This window comes from Myotis daubentonii, chromosome 3 (assembly GCF_963259705.1).
Source record: "Myotis daubentonii chromosome 3, mMyoDau2.1, whole genome shotgun sequence".
Lineage (NCBI taxonomy): Eukaryota > Metazoa > Chordata > Mammalia > Chiroptera > Vespertilionidae > Myotis > Myotis daubentonii.
Window position 1 is genome coordinate 53,969,255 of NC_081842.1, and position 24,619 is coordinate 53,993,873.

At 51.1% G+C, this 24,619-nt stretch overlaps 2 protein-coding genes across 3 annotated transcripts; one reads left to right on the plus strand and one right to left on the minus strand.

Moving 5' to 3' along the window:
* Positions 1-482: 482 nt before the first annotated feature.
* Positions 483-20,097, plus strand: PIGZ (phosphatidylinositol glycan anchor biosynthesis class Z). 2 transcript variants are annotated; one of them, XM_059687488.1, is made up of 3 exons: positions 483-1,378; positions 14,738-14,942; positions 18,229-20,097. In XM_059687488.1, exons 2-3 carry the CDS (start codon positions 14,798-14,800, stop codon positions 19,788-19,790), a joined length of 1,707 nt encoding a protein of 568 aa, XP_059543471.1. In that variant the 5' UTR covers positions 483-1,378; positions 14,738-14,797; the 3' UTR covers positions 19,791-20,097. The 2 variants fall into 2 exon arrangements, with proteins under 2 accessions (XP_059543471.1, XP_059543470.1); XM_059687487.1 differs by having other exon boundaries at positions 14,741-14,942.
* Positions 20,098-23,762: 3,665 nt separating this feature from the next.
* NCBP2AS2 (NCBP2 antisense 2 (head to head)) lies at positions 23,763-24,508 on the minus strand. Its single transcript, XM_059687490.1, has one exon. It carries the CDS (start codon positions 24,481-24,483, stop codon positions 24,184-24,186), a length of 300 nt encoding a protein of 99 aa, XP_059543473.1. The 5' UTR covers positions 24,484-24,508; the 3' UTR covers positions 23,763-24,183.
* Positions 24,509-24,619: the final 111 nt, after the last annotated feature.

Genomic DNA, 24,619 nt, shown 5'->3' on the forward strand with positions numbered 1-24,619 from the left:
CCAAACCGGTTTCGGCGATAGATAGATATTTTTAAAGACTTAATTGCAAAGGGGCAGAATGGAAACAGTCTACATCTTGAACTGGACAGTGTTTAGCCTGGTGTTTTCACTTGTCAAGTCATAAAACTGTACACAGTACTTTAAATTTCTGCTCTTGCTGCATATGTAAATATCTCAATAAAGTAGTATTTTTAAAAAATATTTTTTATTGATTTCAGAGAGGAAGGGAGAGGGAGGGAGAGAGATAGAAACATTAAAGATGAGAGTGAATCATTGATCGACTGCCTCCTGCACGCCCCCTACTGGGGATGGAGCCCCCAACGGGGCATGTGCTCTGACCAGGAATCTAACTGTGACCCCCTGGTTCGTCGCTCAACCACTGAGCCACACAGGTCTGGCTAAAGTAGTGTGTTTTTGTGGTGTGTTTTTTTTTTAATGTGAGGGCTGCTGTGAAGCATAATGGAGAACATAGGGGAAGGGGTTCTGCTCAAGACCCTTCAAAAAAAAAAACATTGATTTTGGAAGGAGGGAGGGATGTTCTACTCCGCGCCAAGTCAGCCTCAGCAAGAGGCGTAGAGAAACATTTCCCCGCCAGAGGGCAGTGTCGTGCTCCGCGGGCCACTACCTTCTGTCCGTCAGCCACCGGGCTGGGGTAGGACCCACATGGACGCGGGGCGGCCACGAGCCCCACATTTGCAGAGGGAAGCCGTGCCCGCCCAGGACCGCTCCCAGCACAAACGCGCAGCGGCCGGCGGCTGCGGGTGTAACAGAGCCCGCGCTCTGGCTCCGCTCCTGGAACCAGGCCGGCGCCTCAGTCCTCCCCCACCTCCTTCCACTCAGAGAAGCAGGTCATCTGAGCTTCAGCAAGCCCCCACCCACATAGAACTAAATATTTTTCTTTTGAATGACAACAGAAGCGTGGCCTAGATTAATGGCTTAATTGTCCCCAGTGCTAAAAGGCGACTCACCAGCCCCGGCTCGCCAAGGGGGGGCCTGCTCGGGGAATGGGCTGGAATGCGGAGAGGGGAGGGAGCAGTCACTGCCCCGGGGACACGGCCCCACGGCCCAGGGGCCCCCCCCATCATCTCCCTCACCCGTGGCCACCGCCCGCAACCGGACCCGGGCGACGCCTTGGGGCAGCCCCGCCCGCCCGCTGGCTCGCTGGTCCCCAGCCCTCTCCTCCGCCCCGCCTGGCGCACTGCAGAGCTTGCGAACTTCCCTGGACCCTGCAGAGAGGAGGCCGCGTCGACGCCTCCCGACTCTGGCCCTCTGGTCCCGGCGGCTCCCGGCGGCTCCCGGCCCACCACCCGCAGGGCAGGCTCTCGCCCGGGTGCAGACGCCGCCAGCGCCGCAGGTGCCTCCCAGAGGCAGCGCGAGGGTGAGTCGGCCCCGAGCAGCTCGGGAGGAGTTAAAGGAGGTCAAGACTGGGGGGGGGGGGGGGGGGGGGCGCGCGGGAGGTAGGGGGGAAGGTAATTGTTCCTATTCCTGCCTTCGCTAGCTGCCCTCTTGCCAGCAGATGCGAGAGCCAGGGAGGCAGGCAGGGGAGCTATGGGCTCCCACACATTCTCACACGTAACTTTCCCCAAACCAGGCCGCGGACCGCAGCACTGACTTGCCCCAGGCTAAAGGAGACTGGAGACCTGCTGCGACTTTTCTGGGGAAGGGAGGCTGTAGGTAAACTCCACTTTAGGGACCTGGACGAAGGCCTAGACTTGAATCCTCTCCTGCTGTGGGCGGGCCTTCGTGGTCACTTTCAGAACTTTACTTTCCCCATCTATAAAATGGGAGTATAATGCTACCTCCCAGGGTCCCTGTTAGGATGAATCCAAAAGACGCTGCAAAGAGCTGAGCAGGAAGCCTGTGAGAGCAGATGGGTTCACGTTGTTTTAGCGGAGAAGAGTCTCCGTTCGGGCCTTGCGGGTTACACTTAGGCCAGGCCTGCCCTCCTGTTGGCAACGAAAGGAGCACCGGAATGTTCCCGGCCATTGGACCTGGGTTCAGCAACCTGGGTATTTGAGTTCTAGCTAAAAGGATTCAGAGCCAAGGTTCAAACTATAAAAGAACATTTATTTGGGAAGTCACAGGTAGAAGAAGGGAGCTGTAGAAGAAATGGGCCCAAGAAACAAGTGACAGGCGAAAGAAGGGGCCTTGGAGCTTAGGAGAAAGAGAGTCGAGGAAAAGGAGCCTGGAGAAGGATGCTCCGTAGAGACCCATGCTGGGCCCTCAGCTGGAGGGTATTTAGCTGGGGGTCTCAGGGTGCATCCCAATAGAATATCATCAGCTTTCCACGTGTGTCCTTTGGGGTCCTGGTCTTTACTGATTGGGCAGGGGTTCATGCGGCAATGCAGCTGGTCCTGATGTCAGCCATGGCCTTGCTGTCTGGTTTTGCTGCTGTTCTGGGCCTGGAACTGAAACACTACTGAGGCCTAGATGTTATCCCTAGATCAGCGGTTCTCAACCTGTGGGTCGCGACCCCATTGGGAGTCGAACGACCCTTTCACAGGGGTCGCCTAAAACCATTGGAAAACACATATATCATTACATATTGTTTTTGTGATTAATCACTATGCTTTAATTATGTTCAATTTGTAACAATGAAATTGGTGGTCACCACAACATGAGGAACTGTAATTAAAGGGTCACGGAATTAGGAAGGTTGAGAACCACTGCCCTAGATGTTAATGTTTAAGGGAGTGGTCATGCAAGGGCCTGCCTGGGAGTCCCATGAAGTCACTCTCCCACCCCATGTTCCTCCTCCCAGGATGAGAGAATGGCCTCCTTGCCCAGGAGTCTCATGGGGGCACAGACAAAGGCAAAAGCTCTGTCACCAAGGATGCTCCAGGCAAACATGCGGGCCAGCACCAACCTTGCTTTGGTCAGTGGCTGTCTGGGCCTTTGCATGGGATGCACAAAATGGAAAGGACTATTGCAGCTGTCCTTAAGGAGGGCGTCCCTCACTGTCATTCTTCACCACAGACATCTTTGCCTCAGGGAGCCACTGTCAAAACTATTAACAAAGACCTGGCCCCTGTGGCTCAGGTGGTTGAGCGTCATCCCATGCACCCAGAGGTTGCCAGTTTGATTCCCAGTCAGGGCACATGCCTGGATTGCGGACTCAATCCCCAATATCAGTGGTGGGCCATGCAGGAGGCCACCAATAGATATTTCTCTCTCCCTCCCCCTTCCTGTCTCTCTCTCTAAAATCAATGAAAATATACTTAAAAAACAAACAACTATTAACACTGCAAAACTCCCCCCTACAGAGCAGAGTTCCCATTTTGCAGATGGGAACCGAGGTCATGGATGGTTAAGTGCTGTAGGCCAGTTCATAGAGAAAACTTACTCTCTTCCACCCTCCCCTGTGTGTTAATGCTCCTTTGCAATCTCTGTTAATCAAAGGATAAACAGGGGTTCGTTTGGACTGCCAGAAAAAGGAGGCGGCCACGGTCAGACCTTCCAATGCTGTTGTGCAGGGACCCTCCCCCCTTCTCCCACACTCCCACCCCCTGCAGTCTTTAAAACCTGCTCCAGCCCCGCTGGCTGCTGTGGCTCAGTGGTTGAGCAATGGCCTATGAACCAGCAGGTCACCTTTTATTCCCCCTGGGGCACATCCCCAGATTGCAGACTCATCCCCAGTAAGGGGCGTGCAGGAGGCAGCCTATTAATTAATCTCATCATTGATGTTTCTCTCTCCCTCTCCCTCCCTCTCTTTGAAATTAATACAAATATGTTTTAGCTATAGCTGGTTTGGCTCAGTGGATAGAGAATTGGCCTGCGGGTCCCAGGTTCGATTCTGATCAAGGGCACATGCGGTGGTCGCAGGCTTGATCCCCAATAGGGGGCGTGCGGGAGGCAGCCGATCAATGATTTGCCCTCAGCATTGATGTTTCTATCTCTCTCTCCCTTCCTCTCTGAAATCAATAAAACTATATAAAAATAAAAATATATATTAAAAACCCTGCCCTAGCCGGTTTGGCTGAATGGATAGAGCCTCGGCCTGCAGACCAAAGGGTCCCGGGTTTGATTGCAGGCCCTGGTCCAGGCTCCTGCAGGAGGCAACCAATCGATGTGTTTCTCTCACATCGATATTTCGCTCTGTCTTTCCTTCTCTTTCCCACTCTTTCTAAAAGATCAATGGAAAAATATCCTCCGGTGAGAATTAACAAAAATAAAAATAAATAAAACCCTGCTCCAAATGCCGGATCCGGGAAAGGGTCGCACCTGGGACCTGCCGCCCTCCCCAGGAAGCGACGACCCAGCAGCTTTGTCACGAAGTTGCCACCACGCGATGGCTGCCATTCCGGATCACAGTGGTTCCCAGCGGGGTCCCCAGAGCGCCCCGGCGCTGCGCGCTCAGCGGGCGCGGGAGGAAGGTGGGGCCCTCGGATTCGGCCAGGCGGCCAGGCAGGCGGTCTCCCTACCGTCTTCTCGCCGCACTGATGTCATCTCTTCCCGAGCTCCCCCGCTCCCCGCGCCCGACGCAGTGGTTTCCTCTTCGCGGTACCCCTGCCCCGAGGTGGTCCCTCCCTGCCGCCTGCCCTCACACAGCCCCGCACGCGCGCGCGGCGCGCCCCTGTGGTCATCAGCACCCGCGCCCCTGCCGCACAGCCGAGTCCCCGCGGCCCCGGGAGCCATCCATTGATTCTCAAGCCTCCCGCTCCGCAGCCCTCGGAGACCGACCCCGGCGGCCGGGGCAACCGCTGGATTTGGACCCGGTGGAGGTGAGTAGTGGCCACGCCCCGCGGGGTTGGCCCCGCCCCCGGGGCGCCCTTGGGGAGCAGGCACAGGGACCACCGCTCCGGCCAGGCCTCGGGATGAGCAGCGGGCTGGTCTCGGGCGGGAGAAAGCCCGCACTTGTTCAATTCAGGGCCCCGCTGTGTCCCCACCTCCTCCGACCCTGTCCTGGACCCTGGCCCCGCAGTGGGCCTATCCAGGTGGACTCGAGGGGCTGCCGAATCCGAATGGATCCCAGACCTGGGGGACGTCAGTCACACAGGTCAGTGCGCCCCCAAGTGCGAAGCCCGGCACAGGGTCCTGCGGAAATAGAGTTAAGGCGGGCTTCTCTGGGCCTCGGCAGCGGAAGCAAAATAGATAATCCAAGAAACCACTTGTTGTGTTTGCTTTTTACAATCATTTCATTTCACAACAGCCTGAAGCCGGTGCCATTGTTATCCTCATTTTATGGCGGAAAAAATGGGGTTCAAAGAGATTAAGTGCTCTTCCGCCATGAGCAAGTGACAGCAAGGATTTGAAGTCAGGCCTAGTCGATGCCAAAGCTGGTTTTAGCCTCCACGTTATAAGCACAGCCAGCAAAGAGAGCCGCGTGAGCCAAGGCGCTGAAGTGAGAAACTACGCAGAAGAGAGGAGGGGCCAATGCTACTGCGTGGTATGGAGGGGTGGTATGTTAGCGTCCATTCCTTTGTTGAACGTTTGAGTTGTTTCCACTTTTTGGCCGTCATGAATAATGCTGCTATAAGCACTTGTGCATAAGTTTAGTGTGAGCATAATGCTTTCACTTCCCTCGGTATATAGCTAGGAATGTGGTAACGGTATTGAATGATTGGAGGAGCTCCCAGGCTGTTGGGCAAGTGGCTGTACCTTTCTTCCATTCCCACCAGTCATGTAGGAGGGCTCTGACTTCTCCAAACCGTGACCAACATTTGCTGTGATCTGCTTTTTGATTCTAGCCGTCCTCGTGGATTTGAAGCGGTTTTGCTTTGCATGGGCATCTTTTTCTAAGATCAGAGAACTCTTTCCAGAAGTCCCCCAGCAGGCTTTCCACCAAGTCCCACTGGTGAGACCAGTATTAAATACACCTTCCCACGCCCATCAATAACGAAGGATGTGGATTACCAGTGAGGACTCGCCTCCTGGTTTGGAGCTGGGCTCTGAACTGCCTCCTCTGAAGCACACAGCCCTCCAGAGGGGGTGCTTACCTGAAAGGAACAACAGAGAAGATAGACTGCTAGTCATTGTCTTTTTCTTTGTTTGTTTTTCTTTATTATGTTCTTGTGGAAGGGAAGGGAAGCAAGTGTCTGGACTCAAAGGGTGACCAGATTTGAGACTGAGGCCTTGGGACCACATGGTCCAGGAGAAGGGCAACAAGGGGCCGATGGCATGGAGTGGGTGGGTGAAATCAGCTTATGAGACTCATGGTCAAAGAAAAGCAGGGGTGCAGGATGGAGTTTTGCTGGGGTGGCATTGCTGGTTGTCGACTAACTGAGAAGCTCTGCAAGGCTGTGGGGACAAGCACAGGGGGAGGGTGCTCATCTCAGAGTCTGCCCAGGTCCCCTGCCCAGCCAGCCAGCAGTGCTGCTCTTTCAGCATGTGACTAACTTCCTCCTGGCAGCAGCCCATTGCCGACAGCCACCTCGGACACCACATGGCCAGAACGCAGTACAGAAGTCAGCAAAAAATCACAGACAAGAAAAAGCTAAAGGAGTTCATCACCACCAAACCAGGTTTGCAAGAAATGTTAAAGGAACTTCTTTAAGAAGAAAAAGGGGGGAGGAGGGGAGATTTAAAAATATGAATAATAAAATAGCAATAGCTACCTACCTATCAATAATTACTTTAAATGGAAATAGATTAAATGCTCCAATTCAAAGACATGGTGATTCAAAATAATATTGAATTGTAATATTAATATAATATAAACTATAATTAATAATAAAAATTTTAAAAACATAGGTTTGCTGAATGGAGAAGAAAACAAGACCCATACATGTAATACCTACAAGCGACCCACTTCAGATCAAAAGACACAAGTAGAGGGATGGAAAAATATATTTCATGCAAATGGAAATTAAAAAGAAACTGGGGTAGCAATACTTACATCAGACAAAATAGACTTTAAAACAAAGGCTCCAACGAGAGACAAAGAAGGACATTTCATGTACAATAGCCAAGATATGCAAGCACCCTAAGAGCCCACTGATGGACGATTGGATAAAGAAGATGAGTACATATATGCAATGGAATTCCACTCAGCCATGAGAAAGAAACCTTGCCGGAGAGAAACCAAGATGGCGGCATAGGTAAACACCGGAAATTGCTGCCTCGCAAAACCACTTCAAAAGTACAACTAAAAGACAAAACGAACATCATCCAGAACTATAGGAAGGCTGGCTGAGTGGAAATTCTACAACTAGAAGGAAGGAGAAAAGCACTGAGACTCAGAGGAGGAGCGGAAGTAAAGTGCAGAGGTACGGAGGTGCACGCCGAAAGGGCTGGCAGCTGAGGACACGGTTGTCTTTTTGAATTGGGAGGGAGTCTCAAGCTCCCGACTACTCTGAACTCCAGTTCCGGGTGAGTCTCTGGGGACCCAGACTCATACGGAGAGAAACTGGACTGTCAGGCATCGGGCAGAACTGGAGGGCGGCTTTCTCTCAGAGGTGCTTGCAGTGATTACCAGGACACTGAGACTTGGGGCCTCTTAGGATAGGACTGAGGAACAGCCATAGCTGCTTGCTCCGCCCTGTTGATCACCTGAGACCCCGCCCCACCCAAGCTGTGCTCAGGGGCTTTTGCATATGAAAGGCCTGGCCCTTTGCAATCTGAAAATTACCTAACAAACTGTAGCTGGGTCAGAGAGACCCTGAACTTTCAAAAGAAGGCCCAAGGTCCCCACAGCAGCTTGCATTGCTTCACAGCTGGGCCTCATCTGGGCACCTCCAAACCCCAAACAAAGAAGAGGAATCTCTCCATAGCTCCTGCTGGGTAGCCTCAGGCAGAGGCTAAATTAGCACCTCCTTAGAGATCCAAGAGCCAGTGTACCCAGTGGTCAGAGTGGGACCATCCAGATTACAACTCCTCAGATCCACAAGGGACACACTCAGGGGGCAGACTCAGTGAACACCAAAGCCCCACTGAAGCAAGTCTTGCCCCAGAAGAGTATCTCCAGCTCAGAAGTTCTCCCACTGCAGACACAGCTGATTCTCACTGCCAATTGGCCTGGAGGTCAATTCCTCCCAGTGATACCTACAACAATCAAGGCTTAACTACAACAAGACTGTGCACAAAGCCCACAAAGGGGTGCACCAAGAGTGTCCACCTCAGGTAATTGGGGAGGCTGAGCCACTGGGCCCTATAGGACACCTAGCACACAAAGCCACTCTACCAACACAGGGAAGCATAAAAAATGCAGAGACAAAGAAACAGGTTACAAATGACAGAAATGGAGGAAAGCAAACGACTGGATATAGCGTTCAAAACCACACTTTTAAGGTTTTTCAAGAATTTTCTAGAAACCGCCGATAAATTTAGTGAGACCCTCAAGAAATCTAGAGTGACCCTTGGGGTTATGAAAAAGGACCAACTAGAAATTAAGCATACACTGACTGAAATAAAGGATATTATGCAGAGTTCCAACAGCAGACTAGAGGATCACAAGAATCAAATCAAAGATTTGAAATCCGAATAAGCAAAAATCACCCAACCGGAAAAACAAAAAAAAAAGAATCCAAAAATATGAAGATAGTGTAAGGAGCCTCTGGGACGGCTTCAAGCATACCAACATACGAATTATGGGGGTGCCAGAAGAAGAGAGAGAGCAAGATATTGAAAACCTATTTGAAGAAATAATGACAGAAAACTTCCCCTACCTGGTGAAAGAAATAGACTTACAAGTCCAGGAAGCGCAGAGAACCCCAAACAAAAGGAACCCAAAGAGGACCACACCAAGACACATCATAATTAAAATGCCAAGAGCAAAAGACAAAGAGAGAATTTTAAAAGCAGCCATAGAAAGAAAGTCAGTTACCTACAAGGGAGTACCCATACGATTGTCAGCTGATTTCTCAACAGAAACTATGCAGGCCAGAAGGGAGTGGCAAGAAATATTCAAAGTGATGACTACCAAGGACCTACAACCTAGATTACTTTATCCAGCAAAGCTATCATTCGGAATTGAAGGTCAGATAAAGAGCTTCACAGATAAGAAAAAGCTAAAGGAGTTCATCACCACCAAACCAGTATTCTATGAAATGCTGAAAGGTATCCTTTAAGAAGAGGAAGAAGAAGAAAAAGGTAAAGATACAAATTGTGAACAACAAATACACATCTATTAACAAGTGAATCTAAAAATCAAGTGAATATATAATCTGATGAACAGAATAAACCGGTGAATATAATAGAATCAGGGGCATAGAAAGGGAGTGGACTGATTATTCTCGGGGGGGAAAGGGGTGTGGGGGGGTGTGGGAAGAGACTGGACAAAAATTGTGCACCTATGGATGAGGACTGTGGGTGGTGGGGGTAAGGGCAGAGGGTGGGGTGGGAACCGGGTGGAGGGGAGCTATCGGGGGGGAAAAGAGGAACAACTGTAATAATCTGAACAATAAAGATTTAATTTAAAAATGAAAGAAAGAAAGAAAGAAAGAAAGAAAGAAAGAAAGAAAGGAAGGAAGGAAGGAAGGAAGGAAGGAAGGAAGGAAGGAAGGAAGGAAGGAAGGAAGGAAGGAAGGAAGAAAGGAAGAAAGAAAGGAAGAAAGAAAGAAAGAAAGAGAAAGCTCGCCATTGGTGACAACTCCGATGGACCTGCAGGGTGCTGTGCGGGCTGAAGTGGGTCAGATAGAGAAAGACAGATGCTGTGTGGTTTCTCTTAGATGTGGAATCTAAAAAACAAACCACAAAAGTGGCACAGAAAACAGAAACAGGCTCATAGATGCAGAGAACAGACTAATGGTTGCCAGATGGGAGGGGGAGTAGAGTGCCGGGTGAAAAAGGTGAAGGGATTAGGAAGTACAAACTGGCAGTTACAGAATAATCATGGGGATATAAAGTACAACATAGGGAATACAGTTCACAAGTATATAAATGTCTAACCACTATCTTATACACAATATTTAATATAATACTGAATGTCAACTATAATTGGAATTTTTAATTTTTAAAAGAAGTAAGCAGGAAAAGAATTCATATAAGGAATTCGTATGCCATGGAATACTATGCAGCAGTAAACCAGAAGGATCTCTTACCCTTCGAGACAGCATGGAAATAAGCCAGTCAGAGAAAGACAAGTATCACATGATCGCACTCATATGTGGAATCTAATGAACAAATAAACTGATGAACAAAACAGATCCAGAGACACAGAAGCATAGAACTGACTGCAGAATTGCAGAGGGAAGGTGGTGGAGGTGGTGGAGGCCTGGGGTGGGCGTGGGGGCGGGCTAGAAGGGGTCAATGGGGGGAAAAGGGGACATATGTAATACTTTCAACAATAAAGATTTAATTTTTTTTTAAAGTCAACTATGTATTCCATCACCAAAAGGATTTATTCAAGAAAAAGCGCCTGGCCAGCATGGCTCAGTGGTTGAACATTGACCTATACACCAGGAGGTCACAGTTCAATTCCTGGTCAGGGCACATGCCTGGGTTGCAGGCTCGATCCTCAGCGTGGGGCATGCAGAAAGCAGCCAATCAATGATTTTCTCTCATCATTGATGTTTCCATCTCTCTCTCCTTCTCCCTTCCTCTCTGAAATCAACCATATTTTTTTTTAAATAATAAAAAGAGAAGATTGCAATCCAATACGTGCAGACATGGCAAGGCACGTGCATGAAGAACATGTACAGCTGTATAAGGACCACATGCTCACCCTGGACCACCAGAGCAATCCTCCCACAGGCCCTTCTGATTTCTGTCCAGGTGAAGGTCTCTATTATAATTTTATCACTGAAAACTGGTGGTATGGGGTGAGGCATGCAGCTCGCGGTGGGAATTCTGAATCCTGTTACCTGGGAAAGGAGGAATCGATGGGGGACTAAACAGGTGTCCCCTTGCTGAATTTCTTCTGTTGCTGCAGCGGGAAAGCAGTGCAGACTCACAGCCGAAGCTTGTCCTGTAACTACCCACGCCGGCGCAGGGCGGGCTGGGTTTGTGTCCCCAGTCAGTGCAGTGGGTTCGGTATGTTATTCTAATCACAGAGTAAAAGTCCTGTTCTTAGAGAAAAGCTTGAGCTACATGCATAAATGTGTCTAGGCCAGCCGTGGGCAAACTACGGCCCGCGGGCGGGATCTGGCCCTTTTGAAATGAATAAAACTAAAAAAAAAAAGACCGTACCCTTTTATGTAATGATGTTTACTTTGAATTTATATTAGTTCACACAAACACTCCATCCATGCTTTTGTTCCGGCCCTCCGGTCCAATCTAAGAACCCATTGTGGCCCTCGAGTCAAAAAGTTTGCCCACCCCTGGTCTAGGCAGTGGTGTTGCCGATGAGAATGAGTTCTTTAGGTATCAGAAGAAAGGAATTTCAAAGGGCGCATGGCTGGGAGCAGTTGATGTGTAGTGACAAGATTTATTGGGGTGAAGGGAAATAACGCACTCTCGGGACGTAGAGGGCAGGCACTCTCTAGTTGCAACTGCCCTGAGATCCCTGATAATCCTCTGTATGTAATTTCTTGGTTTGGGGGCAACGAGCAGGCTTTCTTTCAAACTATGCAACCTACTTTTTTGGTTTTCCTGGACTTGTGCTGGATCCTCCCCGTAACCAATCCCTTTCCTGGACCTTCCAGAGTTCCATGCCATTATTTAACCTGATTCTTTTTTTTAATATATATATTTTTTATTGATTTCAGAGAGGAAGGGAGAGGGAGAGAGAGAGATAGAAACATCAATGATGAGAGAGAATCATTTATCAGCTGCCTCCTGCATGCCCCACACTGGGGACTGAGCCTGATGGGGAATCGAACAATGACCTCCTAGATCACAGGTCAATGCTCAACCACTGAGCCACGCCAGCTGGGCTTAAATATGTTTTTATTGATTTTAGAGAGAGAGGAAGTGGGGGGGGGACATCGATGAGAGAGAAACATTGATTAGCTGCCTCCTGCAGGTGCCTATTGGGGATCGAGCGCACAACCCAGGCATGTGCCCTAACTGGGATCGAACTGGTGACATGGGAGGATGCTCAGTCAACTGAGCCACACTGGCCAGGCTCCCCTGCTGTTTTTATTCCTCCTTCGGTTATCCGGTTATCGCGACTAATGACCAGTGGAGAATGAGGCTGTTAACCTAGGAACCCTGTGAATGCTGTGGCTTCCTGGTGAATCAGGCTCCATGTCTAATTCAGTTCCCTAATGAATTAAGCTTAACGGTCAATTCCATTTGCTCTCTTCCTAACTAACTAGCTACCTATGCTAATAGTTATACTAACCAAATCCTATTTATCTTCATAGCCAGTGGAAGTGCCATTTTGAGGATCTCCTCTCAACCTGTGGGTTGCGACCCCTTTGGGGGTCGAACGACCCTTTCACAGGTGTCGCCTAAATACATCCTGCATATCAGATATTTACATTACGATTCATAACAGTAGCAACATTACAGTTATGAAGTAGCAACAGAAATAATTTTATGGTTGGGTCACAGCATGAGGAACTGTATTTAAAGGGCCAGAAGGTTGAGAACCACTGAGGACCTAGCGTGTCTGAAGCAGCCAGGATTTCATTATTTGTGCCTCTACTAAAAGCAGCAATGGCAACCTCAGATTGATCGCTTATACGTGCAAGCTCCGAGCACTAAGTGCCATCCATGAGTCAGCTCTTTAATTCTCCCTCAATCCCGAGAGGTTTATATTGTTATCTGACTTTCCTGATGAGGAACCTGAGGTTTAGGAAACATCGACTGGCTGCCTCCTGCATGCCCTCTGCTGGGGATGGAAGCCACAAGGTAGGATATGCCCTGACCAGGAATAGAACCGGCAACCTCTTGGTGCACAGGATGACGCCCAACCCACTGAGCCACACTGGCCAGGGCTAAACCTGTAAATAATGTTTATATTTTATTTGAGCCAAACTGACAATTGGCAGAAAGTAAGATGCTCAAGATAAGTGACAGTTTGCAGTTTCTTTTATGCATTTGGAATTAGGGAGGGATTAAAGGAAGATTAAGCGAAGGTGGGAGAAAGCAAAGCGGGGATCAGATTACAGGACAATTAACAAGATTAGGCTCTCTTGAGGGTGGATACATCTCGGAGGGGTACCGCTTCTGACATTTCAAAGGCGTTAAACTGGATGCACAAGAGCAATGGGCAGGAATTTGTAACTTATTAAAGCACCCCTTTTCGTCCACGGTATCAAGATGTCCTTGTGGACATCTGCCAGATTCCGGTTCTGTTGCTTTACTTGGCCTTGTTCATTATGATGTATCACACCTGAGAACAACAGTTGTTTAAGGTCAGGCTTTAACACAGTGGTTCTCAACCTTCTGGCCCTTTAAATACAGTTCCTCATGTTGTGACCCAACCATAAAATTATTTTCATTGCTACTTTATAACTTGTAATGTTGCTACTGTTATGAATCTTAACATAAATATCTGATATGCAGGATGGTCTTAGGCGACCCCTGTGAAAGGGTCGTTCGACCGCTGCTTTAACATTTCAAAGCTGAGAAGTCAGGAAAGGGTCACCATTTTTGAAGAAGTGACAAACGTGTTGTCCAGCTTGTTTTTCCGTTCACCAGAGGTGGCATGTGGGTGCTGGTGGATAGGTCCACCAAGCAACGGCCTGGATTCCCCTTCCTCTTTGAATCCAGGAAGTGAGAATCCCTAGCAAGAGGTGTTATATGAGCAAGGTCTTTGTCTGTTTGGGCTGGGCGGCTTATAAACAAGAGATATTTATTTCTCACAGCTCTGGGGGGTGGGAAGTCCAAGATCCAGGCAGCAGCTTGGTGAAGGGCCTCTTCCTGGTTCACAGCCAGTGGCTTCTGGCTGTGTCCTCACGTGGTAGACGGGGTGAGGGGGCACTGTGGAGGCCCATTTATGAAAACACTATCCCATTCGTGATGGCTCCGCCCTCATGACCTAATCACCCCCCCTCTAGGCCCCACTTTCTGATGACCTCATGACCTAATCACCCCCCCTCTAGGCCCCACTTTCTGATGCCATTACATCAGGCTTCAGGATTTCAACATATGAATGGGAGGGGAGAGACCCTAGCAGTGAGTTCTCATCACTTTCTAAAGCAAGCCTGTCAAACGCAAAGGCTAACACGGGCCACAGAAACAAGGTTTAAGTTTATGGGGGCCGCAAAAAAACACACAAAAGCTTCAATTTTCATAGAAACGTGGGTTTATTTCGATAGACATGCTGAATACAAAGGGCTGTAATAAATGAGTAATCGTTATAGAACTTATAGAATTGCAAGAGACAGGCTGCATGCTTGCCTGTGGATAGGAGCTGTGAACAGGACTGGGGCTGTGAGACCCAGATTCGGAGGGCACCCTGATCCTACTCGCAAATGTTATATTTAGATGCTTAGTAAATATGACTAGCAAGTAACAGGTTACTCAACAGGTCTCAGCTCCCCTATCTGTGAAATGGAGACCATGAGACGCACTGTCCCAGACTGTGGCAAAGATTCAATGAGATATGAGTGTAATCTTCCTGGCGCTTAACAGGCACTTAGTGGATAGCAGCTGTTAGTCTTACCATTTTAATTTTACACAGATCCCTTTGCAGCGGTTCTCAACCTGGGGGTTGCGACCCCTTTGGGGGTTGAACGACCCTTTCACAGGGGTCGCCTAAGACCATCAGAAAACACATATATAATTACATATTGTTTCTGTGATTAATCACTATGCTTTAATTATGTTCAATTTGTAACCATGAAACGGGGGTCGCCACAACATGAGGAGCTGTATTAAAGGGTCGGGGCATCAGGAAGGTTGAGAACCGCTGCCTTAGAGCTTGTTCAGATGATTGAACATGATAATAACTGACGAACGCTGCCCTCAGCAGATGCAGATCTGTGGCTCCAGAGTGTATCCTGAGAAGTATCTCTAGGCTCTCAGCCCGATGCCTTGGCAGCGCCTTGATCTGAAGATGTCACCCCGGGTGCTGTGGGGCAGCCTCAGCCTGCTCCGCCTGGTGTGGTGTGTCCTTCCACAGACAGGCTACGTGCACCCAGATGAGTTCTTCCAGTCACCGGAGGTGATGGCAGGTAAAGCGCCCCGTGTGTGGCTGGGATACGTCCCAGCAAAGTCTGGGTTGGAGCTGGTTGGATGTCCAGGGGGAGGGAGACACATGGCTGGGCAGATGAGCAGAAAACCAGTGAGCCCCTCTGGGGGGAGAACTTGCGAGTGGGGACCTCGCATCTCCTTCCTGAGGGTGACACCGACCTTCTGGATGATACTCATGAAATGCCGGCCTCTTTGGTGTTTTCCTGTTTGGACCAACAGTAGAGGTTACTGAAAAGAAAAGCTGTTTGGTATTTCTCGGGGAAGGATTTGAGTTGGGCTTCTGCCGGGGTTCTTGTTCTGGCATTAAGAAGGGTTCAGCAATCTGGAGAAGGGCTGTGTGTAACTTAATAAAGAGTCCAGGGACGAAGTATAATTTTGAAAGGCATTTGGGGGTCAGAGGAGCCTCGCTAAAGAAACTAAGATCTCCTTGTCTCAGGACCCCATGCTTTTTATTAACGCAATTTGTCCTGTGGTGAGGTGGAGATATACACTTCAAAGGGTAGGGTTTCATATACAGAGTCCATTGTCAGATTGGAAGAATTAGCCTGTGGCTGTTCAGGTATTTGGCCAGTAGGAGGCAATAACATGTAGATTAAGATGCCCTGAGCTGTCTGGCAGCAAGCAATCATCCCTTTTCAGGTTTGGGGACATGCCCTTGCCACTCCAGATCCAGCCCTGCTGACATGCTGGAACTGGCTTCCGGCAGGCTTCCTCAGCGCTTGGGAAAACTTACACAGAGAGGAAGGGAGAAGAGAGAGATAGAAACATCAATGATGAGAGAATTATTGATGGGATGCCTCCTGCACACCCCACACTGGGGATCCAGCCCAAAACCCAGCATGTGCCCTGACCAGGAATTGAACCGTGACCTCCTGGTTCACAGGTCAACACCCAACCACTGTACCACACTGGCCAGGCTGTTGTTTTTTAACCAAAAAAGTAGTTCTGGAATATTTCTCTCCACTCCCTTCTACTCCTGTCCCTGAACAGCAGTGGGACATTTCAGCATCTCATCCTTTAAGGATCATTCTCCCTCTAGGGATCATTTCCCCTCCTCAGCCTGGCCCAGTGAGAGTGGAGAACAGTGCTCAGTCAGCATCTAGCAGCACTTGAGGATACACAGGTGCTCCCAGAAGCCTTTCTTTGTAAATGTGATCTGGTCCCTCTGCCAGGGCAAAGCCCTCTGCACAGGATGGAGAGCAAACCCCACGCCAAACCAGCACCTGTTGCTTCGATGGAAGCCATCGCACCCCTGAGCATGTTGCTCCCCACACAGGTACCCTCTGCCCAGCCCACTGGGAAACTTTTCTTCTGTGGTTTTATATGAGGGCCGAGGGAACCCAGACCTGATGCTCCATTGTTAGAATTTATCTACCAGGTGGTATAGAGCACATCATGAGGACGGTTCTAGGGACCGTAAGGGTTCTCAGATGCTGGGGGCACATGGCTTCCTCCTCTCGCTTCCATATGGCTGCTTGAGCTCCAGCCGTCAAGTCTGAAACCAAGTCTTTCCAGCCACTGGTGGGCATGCCTGCTCTCTTCCAGGGCATTTTTGAAAGTCTCATACCATCTCCATCCCATCAGTCAGAATGCGTCACATGGCAACTCCTAGCCTGCAAAGGAAGCTGAAAAATATAGCCTTCAAACCTGACCAAACGTCCCACTGAAGAAGGAGGAGGGAGTGGATACTGGGGAGACTATTTAGCCATTTCTGCCACGTGGCTCAATGCTGGATTTAACTTGAAAGGTCCAGTCTTCCTCTCCACACTTTTTTAAAAACCAGAGCCAGTGCCGAAACCGGTTTGGCTCAGTGGGTGGAGCGTCGGCCTGCGGACTGGGGGGTCCCAGGTTCGATTCCGGTGGGGGGCATGTGCCTTGGTTGCGGGCACATCCCCAGTGGGGGGTGTGCAGGAGGCAGCTGGTCGATGTTTCTCTCTCATCGATGTTTCTAACTATCTCTCTCCCTTCCTCTCTGTAAAAAATCAGTAAAATATATTTAAAAAAAAAAAAAAGTCTGTTGCAATTGTCAACAGATTGGCTCAAATAAACTCACAAAATTCTTTAAAAAAAAAAAAAAAAAACAGAGCCAGTGAAAAGCAGCCAGATTGAACTGATCCTAGCTTTTCTGTTTCCCTTTTGACATAGAGAGAGAATGGCTAAAAGGCTGGAGGAATAAGTAGGAGAAACAAAGAGCCCTAAACAAAACCAGCAATGTCATCGAGCATCAGAAGCTGTGGGCCTGAGTTGAGGTGCAGAAATGAAGAGTTTGTTTCCTTCACCCCAGCCCTCAGAGCTCTGGGACACGGGGTGCAGGATCACAGGCCAGACTCAGGCAGCGAGTATTCTTTTAATGACACAAGTACTGCTTGAATATATTCTTCTTATGAAAAATTTAAATATCATAGACAAATCTAAAATCACTTTTGACCATAGTCACATTGCTCATCCCCTTTCCCTTTCTCACGCTGCCTATCCTGGAACACAGTCATAATTACAGAGATGGGTTTTTACCTCCCTTTGGAGACTTTAAACTCTGAGGAGAGGAATGGACCTTCCCCCTGACCCTCCCCATACCCCCTGTCCAGGGCACATTGTCACCTCACATCCCAGGAATGGTTCCTTCCCAGAGGGGCCTCAGACGGGCTGGACTCCCCTACGTTCATTTCTAGTGCTGCATAACCAAGCATCACAAACCCCGCAGCTTAAACCTGCCAGGTCCCCGCTCTGTAAATTGTAAGTCCAGCATGGACTCTCTGCTCAGGGCATCACAGGGCTGAAATCACAGTATGGCCGGGCCGAGCTCTCGTCTGGAAGCTCTGGGGGGAAATCTGCTTTCCAAGCTCATTCTTTATGTTGGAAGAATTTCGTTTATTTCAGCTCTGGGACTAAAGCCCCCACTTCCTTGCTAAACGTCAGCCAGGGGCTGATCTCGGCTCCTAGATCACGCCTTGCCGATGGCCCCTCCATCTGAGGCCGCAAGGGTGCATCAAATCGTTCTAATGGTCTGAATCTCTGACGTTCTTTTCTGCTTTTAAAGGGCTTGTGTGATTATGTCAGGCCCATCTGCATTGTCTCCCTGTCTGACGTTCTGCTGTCCCCCGTGACATAAACTAATCACAAGAGGAAAATCCATCGTCTTCACAGTCCCAGGGTTTATCCGGGGAGTGCACACTAGGGGGCTGGAAGATCCAGGCGGCCATCCTGAAATGTTATTGTCTGCCGTATTCCCTGAGCGTGGGACTGGCTCACCCCCACTTCTCTCCGCAGAGGACATGCTGGACGTCGAGGCCGCCCGGCCCTGGGAGTTTCATTCCAGCAGCGCCTGCCGCACAGTGGTCTTCCCGCTGCTGACCTCCGGCTTTGCCTTCTGGCTGCTCAAGATCTGGAAAGAATTGGGCCCGTGGCCTGGCCTGGTAAGTGGCTATGCGCTGCTGGTGGGGCCCCGGCTGCTCCTCACTGCCCTCTCCTTTGCCCTGGACATGGCCATCTACCACCTGGCCCCGCTGTGGAGGGCGGAGCGCTGGAACGCCCTGGTCTTGCTGTCTGGCTCCTATGTCACCCTGGTCTTCTACACAAGGACCTTCTCCAATGCCATCGAGGGACTGCTCTTCGCCTGGCTGCTGGTGCTGGTGTCGCCCCGTGTAGCTCAGAGCCCCGCACCCGGGAAGCCTGCTCGAGGCTCGTGGTGGCACAGCTGGCTTCTCGGGACCATCGTGGCTGCCGGCTTCTTCAACCGGCCCACCTTTCCGGCCTTCGCTCTGGTTCCCGTGTTCCTCTGGGGCGTTTGTGGAGCCACGAGCTCTGCCTTCAAGTCACTGACCAAGGCAGCCCTGGGGCTCCTCCCAGGAGCCACCCTCACCGCAGCAGTGTTTGTGGCTGCGGACAGCTGGTATTTCTCCAGCCCGTTTACTAGAAGACCCAATGCCCTTGTCCTGACACCTGCCAACTTCTTGCAGTACAACCTGGATCCTCAAAACCTGGAGAGGCACGGCACGCATTGGCGGCTCACGCACCTGGCTGTCAATGGTTTCCTGCTCTTTGGGATGCTGCACGCCCAGGCCCTGCGGGCTGGGTGGCAACAGCTGCGAGTCTGCCGCCAGGTCTTGGGACAGATGCGCTCCCTGAGGGTGTGGGATGCCCGGAGTCTGCTGCCCGGCCCCAGCTCTCACCTCCTGCTCCTCTACTTCACGCCCCTAGCACTGCTGTCTGCCTTTAGCCACCAGGAGGCTCGGTTCCTGATCCCCCTTCTCGTCCCCCTGGTCCTGCTTTGTAGTCCACAGACTCAACCTGTGCCCTGCAAGGGCACCCTGGTCCTCTTCAATGCCCTGGGCGCCCTCTTCTTCGGCTGCCTGCACCAGGGGGGCGTCGTGCCCGGCCTGGAGCACCTGGAGCGGGTGGTTCATGCGCCTGTGCTCCCAAACGTACCTACCCACTACACTCTCCTCTTCACCCACACCTACATGCCCCCGCGGCACCTCCTACACCTCCCAGCACCGGGGTCACTCGTGGAGGTGATGGAAATGGGTGGTTCTGAGGATCCGGTCCTGTGCCAAACCCTGAACAACTTCACCAGACAACCGGCCTGCCAGGTGGCCGGTGGGCCGTGGCTCTGCCGCCTTTTTGTGGTGACGCCGGGCACCACCAGGCCTGCCACGGAGAAGTGCAGCTTTCCCCTCAAGAGTGAGACCCTTGTGTTTCCCCACTTGACCCTCGAGGACCCACCAGCCATGTCCTCCCTGCTGAGCGGGGCTTGGAGGGACCATCTCAGCCTTCACATCCTAGAGCTGGGGGAGAAGCCCGACAACACGACGGAGAACTCGTGGCCGTAGGTGACGGGCCCCGCTCCACCTTCTCTCCGGGAAGCTGGGCTGGGACAGAGTCTGACTCTCCCGTTCCGTCCCGTCCAGAATTCCCACCCCTGCCGCTCCTGTCCACAGCCCTTGCTTTACTTTCTGGGTAATCTGGCACGCTTCTCCCCTCAAAGACCAAAGATCTGACCAGTCACAGTCCTGATGCCAGGCCCTGATGCCCCCAAAGGACCTGGTGTAACCAGTCGGTCCCCAAGGTTGGTCCCTGCCCTATTCCTTCCAGAAACTGTGATGCTTTGCATATACAATAGCACCTTGTTGTGAACAACGATCTGAGAGTGACATTCTTGACCTCCAAACCTTCCGGGATGCCTTACCTCTTGATGCCATGACAACCCTTTGCTTCCTAGACACCTGGAGGGAGGCCCTGTGGGGATGGAGAGGGAGTAGGCAGTGCAGATTCAGGGGACCTGAGTTCCAGTCCCTGGTCTGCCACTCACGGTGTGATCTTAAGAAAGCTCCTTCCCCTCCCCAGCCTGTTTCTAGCCTGTACAGTGGATCGGAGCATCTCTGAGGTGTCTGCCAGCTAACACCGTGTCATTCCTGGGTCTGCAGCAGCACATGTCCCCTGGCTAGACAGGCACGTCTCCCCCAAAGCTCTTCAAGCATGGAAGTGAGTGTGGTGGTATCTTTAATTGCACTTTGGCGTCTGCCGTCTTAGTGTTTGTTTGTTGTTGTTGTTTTTTATTTTTTTTAATTTTTTTAATATATTTTACTGATTTTTTACAGAGAGGAAGGGAAAGAGATAGTTAGAAACATCGATGAGAGAGAAACATCGATCAGCTGCCTCCTGCACATCTCCCACTGGGGATGTGCCCGCAACCAAGACACATGCCCTTGACCGGAATCGAACCCGGGACCTTTCAGTCCACAGGCTGACGCTCTATCCACTGAGCCAAACCGGTTTCGGCTGTTGTTGTTTTTTAAATTTTAAAAAAATATTTTTATTGATTTCAGAGAGGAAGGGAGGAGAGAGAGATAGAAACATCAATGATGAGAGAGAATTATTGATGGGATGCCTCCTGCACACCCCACACTGGGGATCCAGCCCAAAACCCAGCATGTGCCCTGACCAGGAATTGAACCGTGACCTCCTGGTTCATAGGTCAACACCCAACCACTGTACCACACTGGCCAGGCTATTGTTGTTTTTTAACCAAAAAAGTAGTTCTGGAATATTTCCACTCCCTTCTACTCCTGTCTCTGAACGGTAGTGGGACATTTCAGCATCTCATCCTTTAAGGATCATTCTCCCTCTAAGGATCATTTCCCCTCCTCAGCCTGGCCAAGTGAGAGTGGAGAACGCAGTGCTCAGTCAGCATCTAGCAGCACTTGAGGATACACAGGTGCTCCCAGCAGCCTTTCTTTGTAAATGTGATCTGGTCCCTCTGCAAGCACAAAGCCCTCTGCACAGGATGGAGAGCAAACCCCACGCCAAACCAGCACCTGTTGCTTCGATGGAAGCCATCGCACCCCTGAGCATGTTGCTCCCCACACAGGTACCCTCTGCCCAGCCCACTGGGAACATGAGGGACTGAGGTTCTACACCTGTCCTCACCCGCCTCCTCACCTCTGCCATCTCATGAGAACAAGAGGCAGGCAGGCCACAGAGATCAGTGAGCTGGAGGCCAGCACAGAGCAGGAGGCCAAATCTGTACAAATGACCCAACCTGAGTCCTTTTCTAGTTCTGCCTTCTGCTGGCTAAAGCCGTGGGTCATCTTAAAGTTACACCCTTCACAAGTATGCTGTTCTATGACTGCTACTAGGGTCTTAGTGCCACATCTTCCTCATGACTCCAACCCAAGGAAGAGGAAATTCAGTGGTACACTGCTAAATGTGTAGCAATGTTCTCTCGGGGACAAAAAGAAAAAAAGAAAAAAAAAGTGCCCCAATTTGTAGCATTTGCCAATTTCTGTGGTGTCAACATTCCCACATGGCTGATTTCAAACTTCTAAAATGATGTTACTGAACTCCAAGTTGGGAGATGCCAAGCATCTACTCATGAAACAGTATAAGCTGGCCCCAGCACACTATCAGATTTAAACTCGAGACCCATTCATGACAACTCATTGTTCTTCTGGTTCATGTTTCTGCTATGAACCTCTCATTTGTCTTCCTACCCCTTAGTACTTAGCATCATCTCTGGCAAATGATAAGCACTTACTTTGCAGCCGAAGATGGCATTTCTGTCCATAAATATAAAACCAAGGGCCACCTTGGAGACATCCAAGACTCTAGGGTCCCAAACTCCTCTGGGCTTCTGCCGCTTCTCTTCCCCATTTGGATCGACAACCATGAACTCCCTGGAGAAACTGTTGGTATGGCAGTCCATGTAGACTGTGCTGGTCTGAGCTCTAAATTTGTCTGTAAAGGGTGTGTATCCGTGTGGCATCAAAAGGTGAATTGGAATTGCCCTGCAGGATGAGGGGATGAATTGCTTCCCTTTTAGGAAGAGCTTAGAATCTGAAAGGCATGCTAGGAGACTGTGTCAATGGGAAGAATTTGGTCTGTTTCTTTTCTTTTTAAAATGTTTTTATTGATTTTAGAGAGAGGAAGGGAGAGGGGTATGTATCAACATCAATCAGCTGCCTCCTGCACACCCCGTACTGGGGATCGAGCCCGAAACTGGGGCATGTGCCTTGACTGGGGATCTCTTGGTTCATGGGTTGATGCTCAACCACTGAGCAATAGCAGTCAGGCCTGGTCTGTTTCTTTAGTAACAGGGTAACTGGTGAGAAGGCAAGCCACAGACTACAAACACTGGAGGCGTTTACAATGAAGTGGGGAGACATCTAGTAGGAGCAGAAAGGACCCGGTTTTCTCTGCTCCCAGGCTCCTTCTACAGAAATGAGGGTGCGCGTATGTGTGTGTGACTTAATTCTTATCCACTCCTTCCACAGAAATGAATTCTCTTGATTTCCCCTTCTCTTGATTTCCTTTCTTTCTTACTAAATGGCCAGTTTGTCTAGAAATTTCATTGTTTCCTGCACTTCTTCCCTTTTTGTCTCTTCTAGAAAAAAACACTGAGTATGGTATTTATGTTGAGGTATGGATTTGGGCTGGGGGCTGCTAATATTGTGCTACTCTGATATCCAGAGACCGATGGGTGGGACTGAGGCCAATGAGGCAGACAAGACGGTAGACTGAACAAGCTCTTTAGGCTCATCCCTGCCAGGCTCCAAGGAAAATCCAACGAGCGGCCTCTAGTTGGGAGGACGATTTCTCCTCTGATGGGAGAGGAGGGTAGGATGCCAAACCAGGACTTCGGTCATTAGGGGATGGGCCTTCTGGCCTCAAAGAGGATTACACAGCACCTCTGATGGGAAGACTGGGGGATGGGATGCCCAGTGAGAAGTCTGACCATAAGGAAAGTGGAGGACAAGCTACGCTAGCTCCTCCATCCCCGGGGTAGGTCTCCGGTCCTCTCCAGCTTCCTGTGACTATCAGAAAAGCCAGCGTATAAATTCTGTTTGGTTACCCGCCAGTCTGAAAGCTTCTCCTGTGGCTTTGAGCTTTCTGATGGAATGACTGTGTAGCCTAAGCAGAGGTGATCAGAAATTCAGGCGGAAGCCTCAAATGCCCTGACCCTCTAAAACGGGAAACAGGAATCCAGGCAGCTGGTTCCTGGTCGGCAGCAGTCCTAACACCCGGCGGTGGCGGACGGAGTGGGAAGGCAGGCATCGGAGATCAGACCTGGAAAATGCCATGGAAAGCTGAGCATGGACTTGGGACCTGGAGTTAAGCACCTGTGTTCACATCCGGCTCCGGAAGGCCATGGGCAACTTAAGGAGCCTCCCTCCCCCAAACATGGTGAGGATTAAATGAGGTAACCCACTCAGCGCAATTGGCAGGTGCCGACACAGAGTAAGCACTCAGTGTGTGTCAACTGATGATCCATCCTGCGGGTGGGAGAAGTACCACGCTCATACCCGTTTCTCAGCTCGCACATTTAATCAGAGGGTTTTGGCGTCGACTGGGCTGGCTTTCCATCCATGATCTCCGCTGGAAGCAGAGCCCGCAGCATCCACCAGGAGTCTTGGTCTCCTACGTGGAGGGCAGGCTCTCCTTCGGGCTGCGGCACGGTCCATGGCTCTGCAGGCGGTGGGTCGGGGCCCAGCCGATCTTCATTTCTGTTAGGCTTCGGGGCTCCCTTCACTCCCTGGCCCTGCCGCTCTCAGGGCTCACCGGGTGTGCCCGCCTGGCCTGGGCTCTCTGATGCGTGGAGCTCCGCAGGCCGACAGGTGTCAGGAGGAGAAGCCGTGCGCGGGGCTGGGGAGGACTCCTTAGCGCCGAGGCCCGTGTCCAGCCGGAAGGGAGAGGGGCGGCCTCGGCCCGGCCCGGCCCAGCCCGGGGTTAGTGGTTTGCTCCCGGGCCCCGCTGGCTACCTGGTGGTGGTCCCGGGCGCTCGCGGAGGCCGCGGCGGAGCTCCCGAGTGAAGGTGTCTCTGAAGCGGGCAGCGCGGCGGCCCAGGGAACCCGCGGGCCCGGCCGCGAGGCCTCGCAGACGCCGGGCCGCGTCCTGGCCGCGCAGCTGGGCCTGCAGCAGGGCGAAGGCGGTGAGCTGCGCCGCACGCCGGATAGGCCGCGACTCGGACAGGCGTTCCACCAGCTGCGGGTTGTGCAGCAAGACGCCCAGCAGCCGCCTTAGAACCATCGTTGGAGCGGCCCGGAACCCGGAGCGCCTCGCTCTGGCTTCTGACCGGCGGCGCCCGACGACGGACCACGTCTGAGCCCGCGCCGCCGGGTGACGGCACTGCCGCGCTGGGATTGGTCCGCAGAACCCGCTTCTC

Bases quoted from the DNA above. Each gene is read 5' to 3' on its own strand.
- PIGZ (XM_059687488.1), top strand. From the start codon at position 14,798: ATGCCTTGGCAGCGCCTTGATCTGAAGATGTCACCCCGGGTGCTGTGG. The intron at 14,943-18,228 runs GTAAAGCGCCCC...TTCTCTCCGCAG, and splicing joins GTCACCGGAGGTGATGGCAG to AGGACATGCTGGACGTCGAG.
- NCBP2AS2 (XM_059687490.1), bottom strand. From the start codon at position 24,483: ATGGTTCTAAGGCGGCTGCTGGGCGTCTTGCTGCACAACCCGCAGCTG.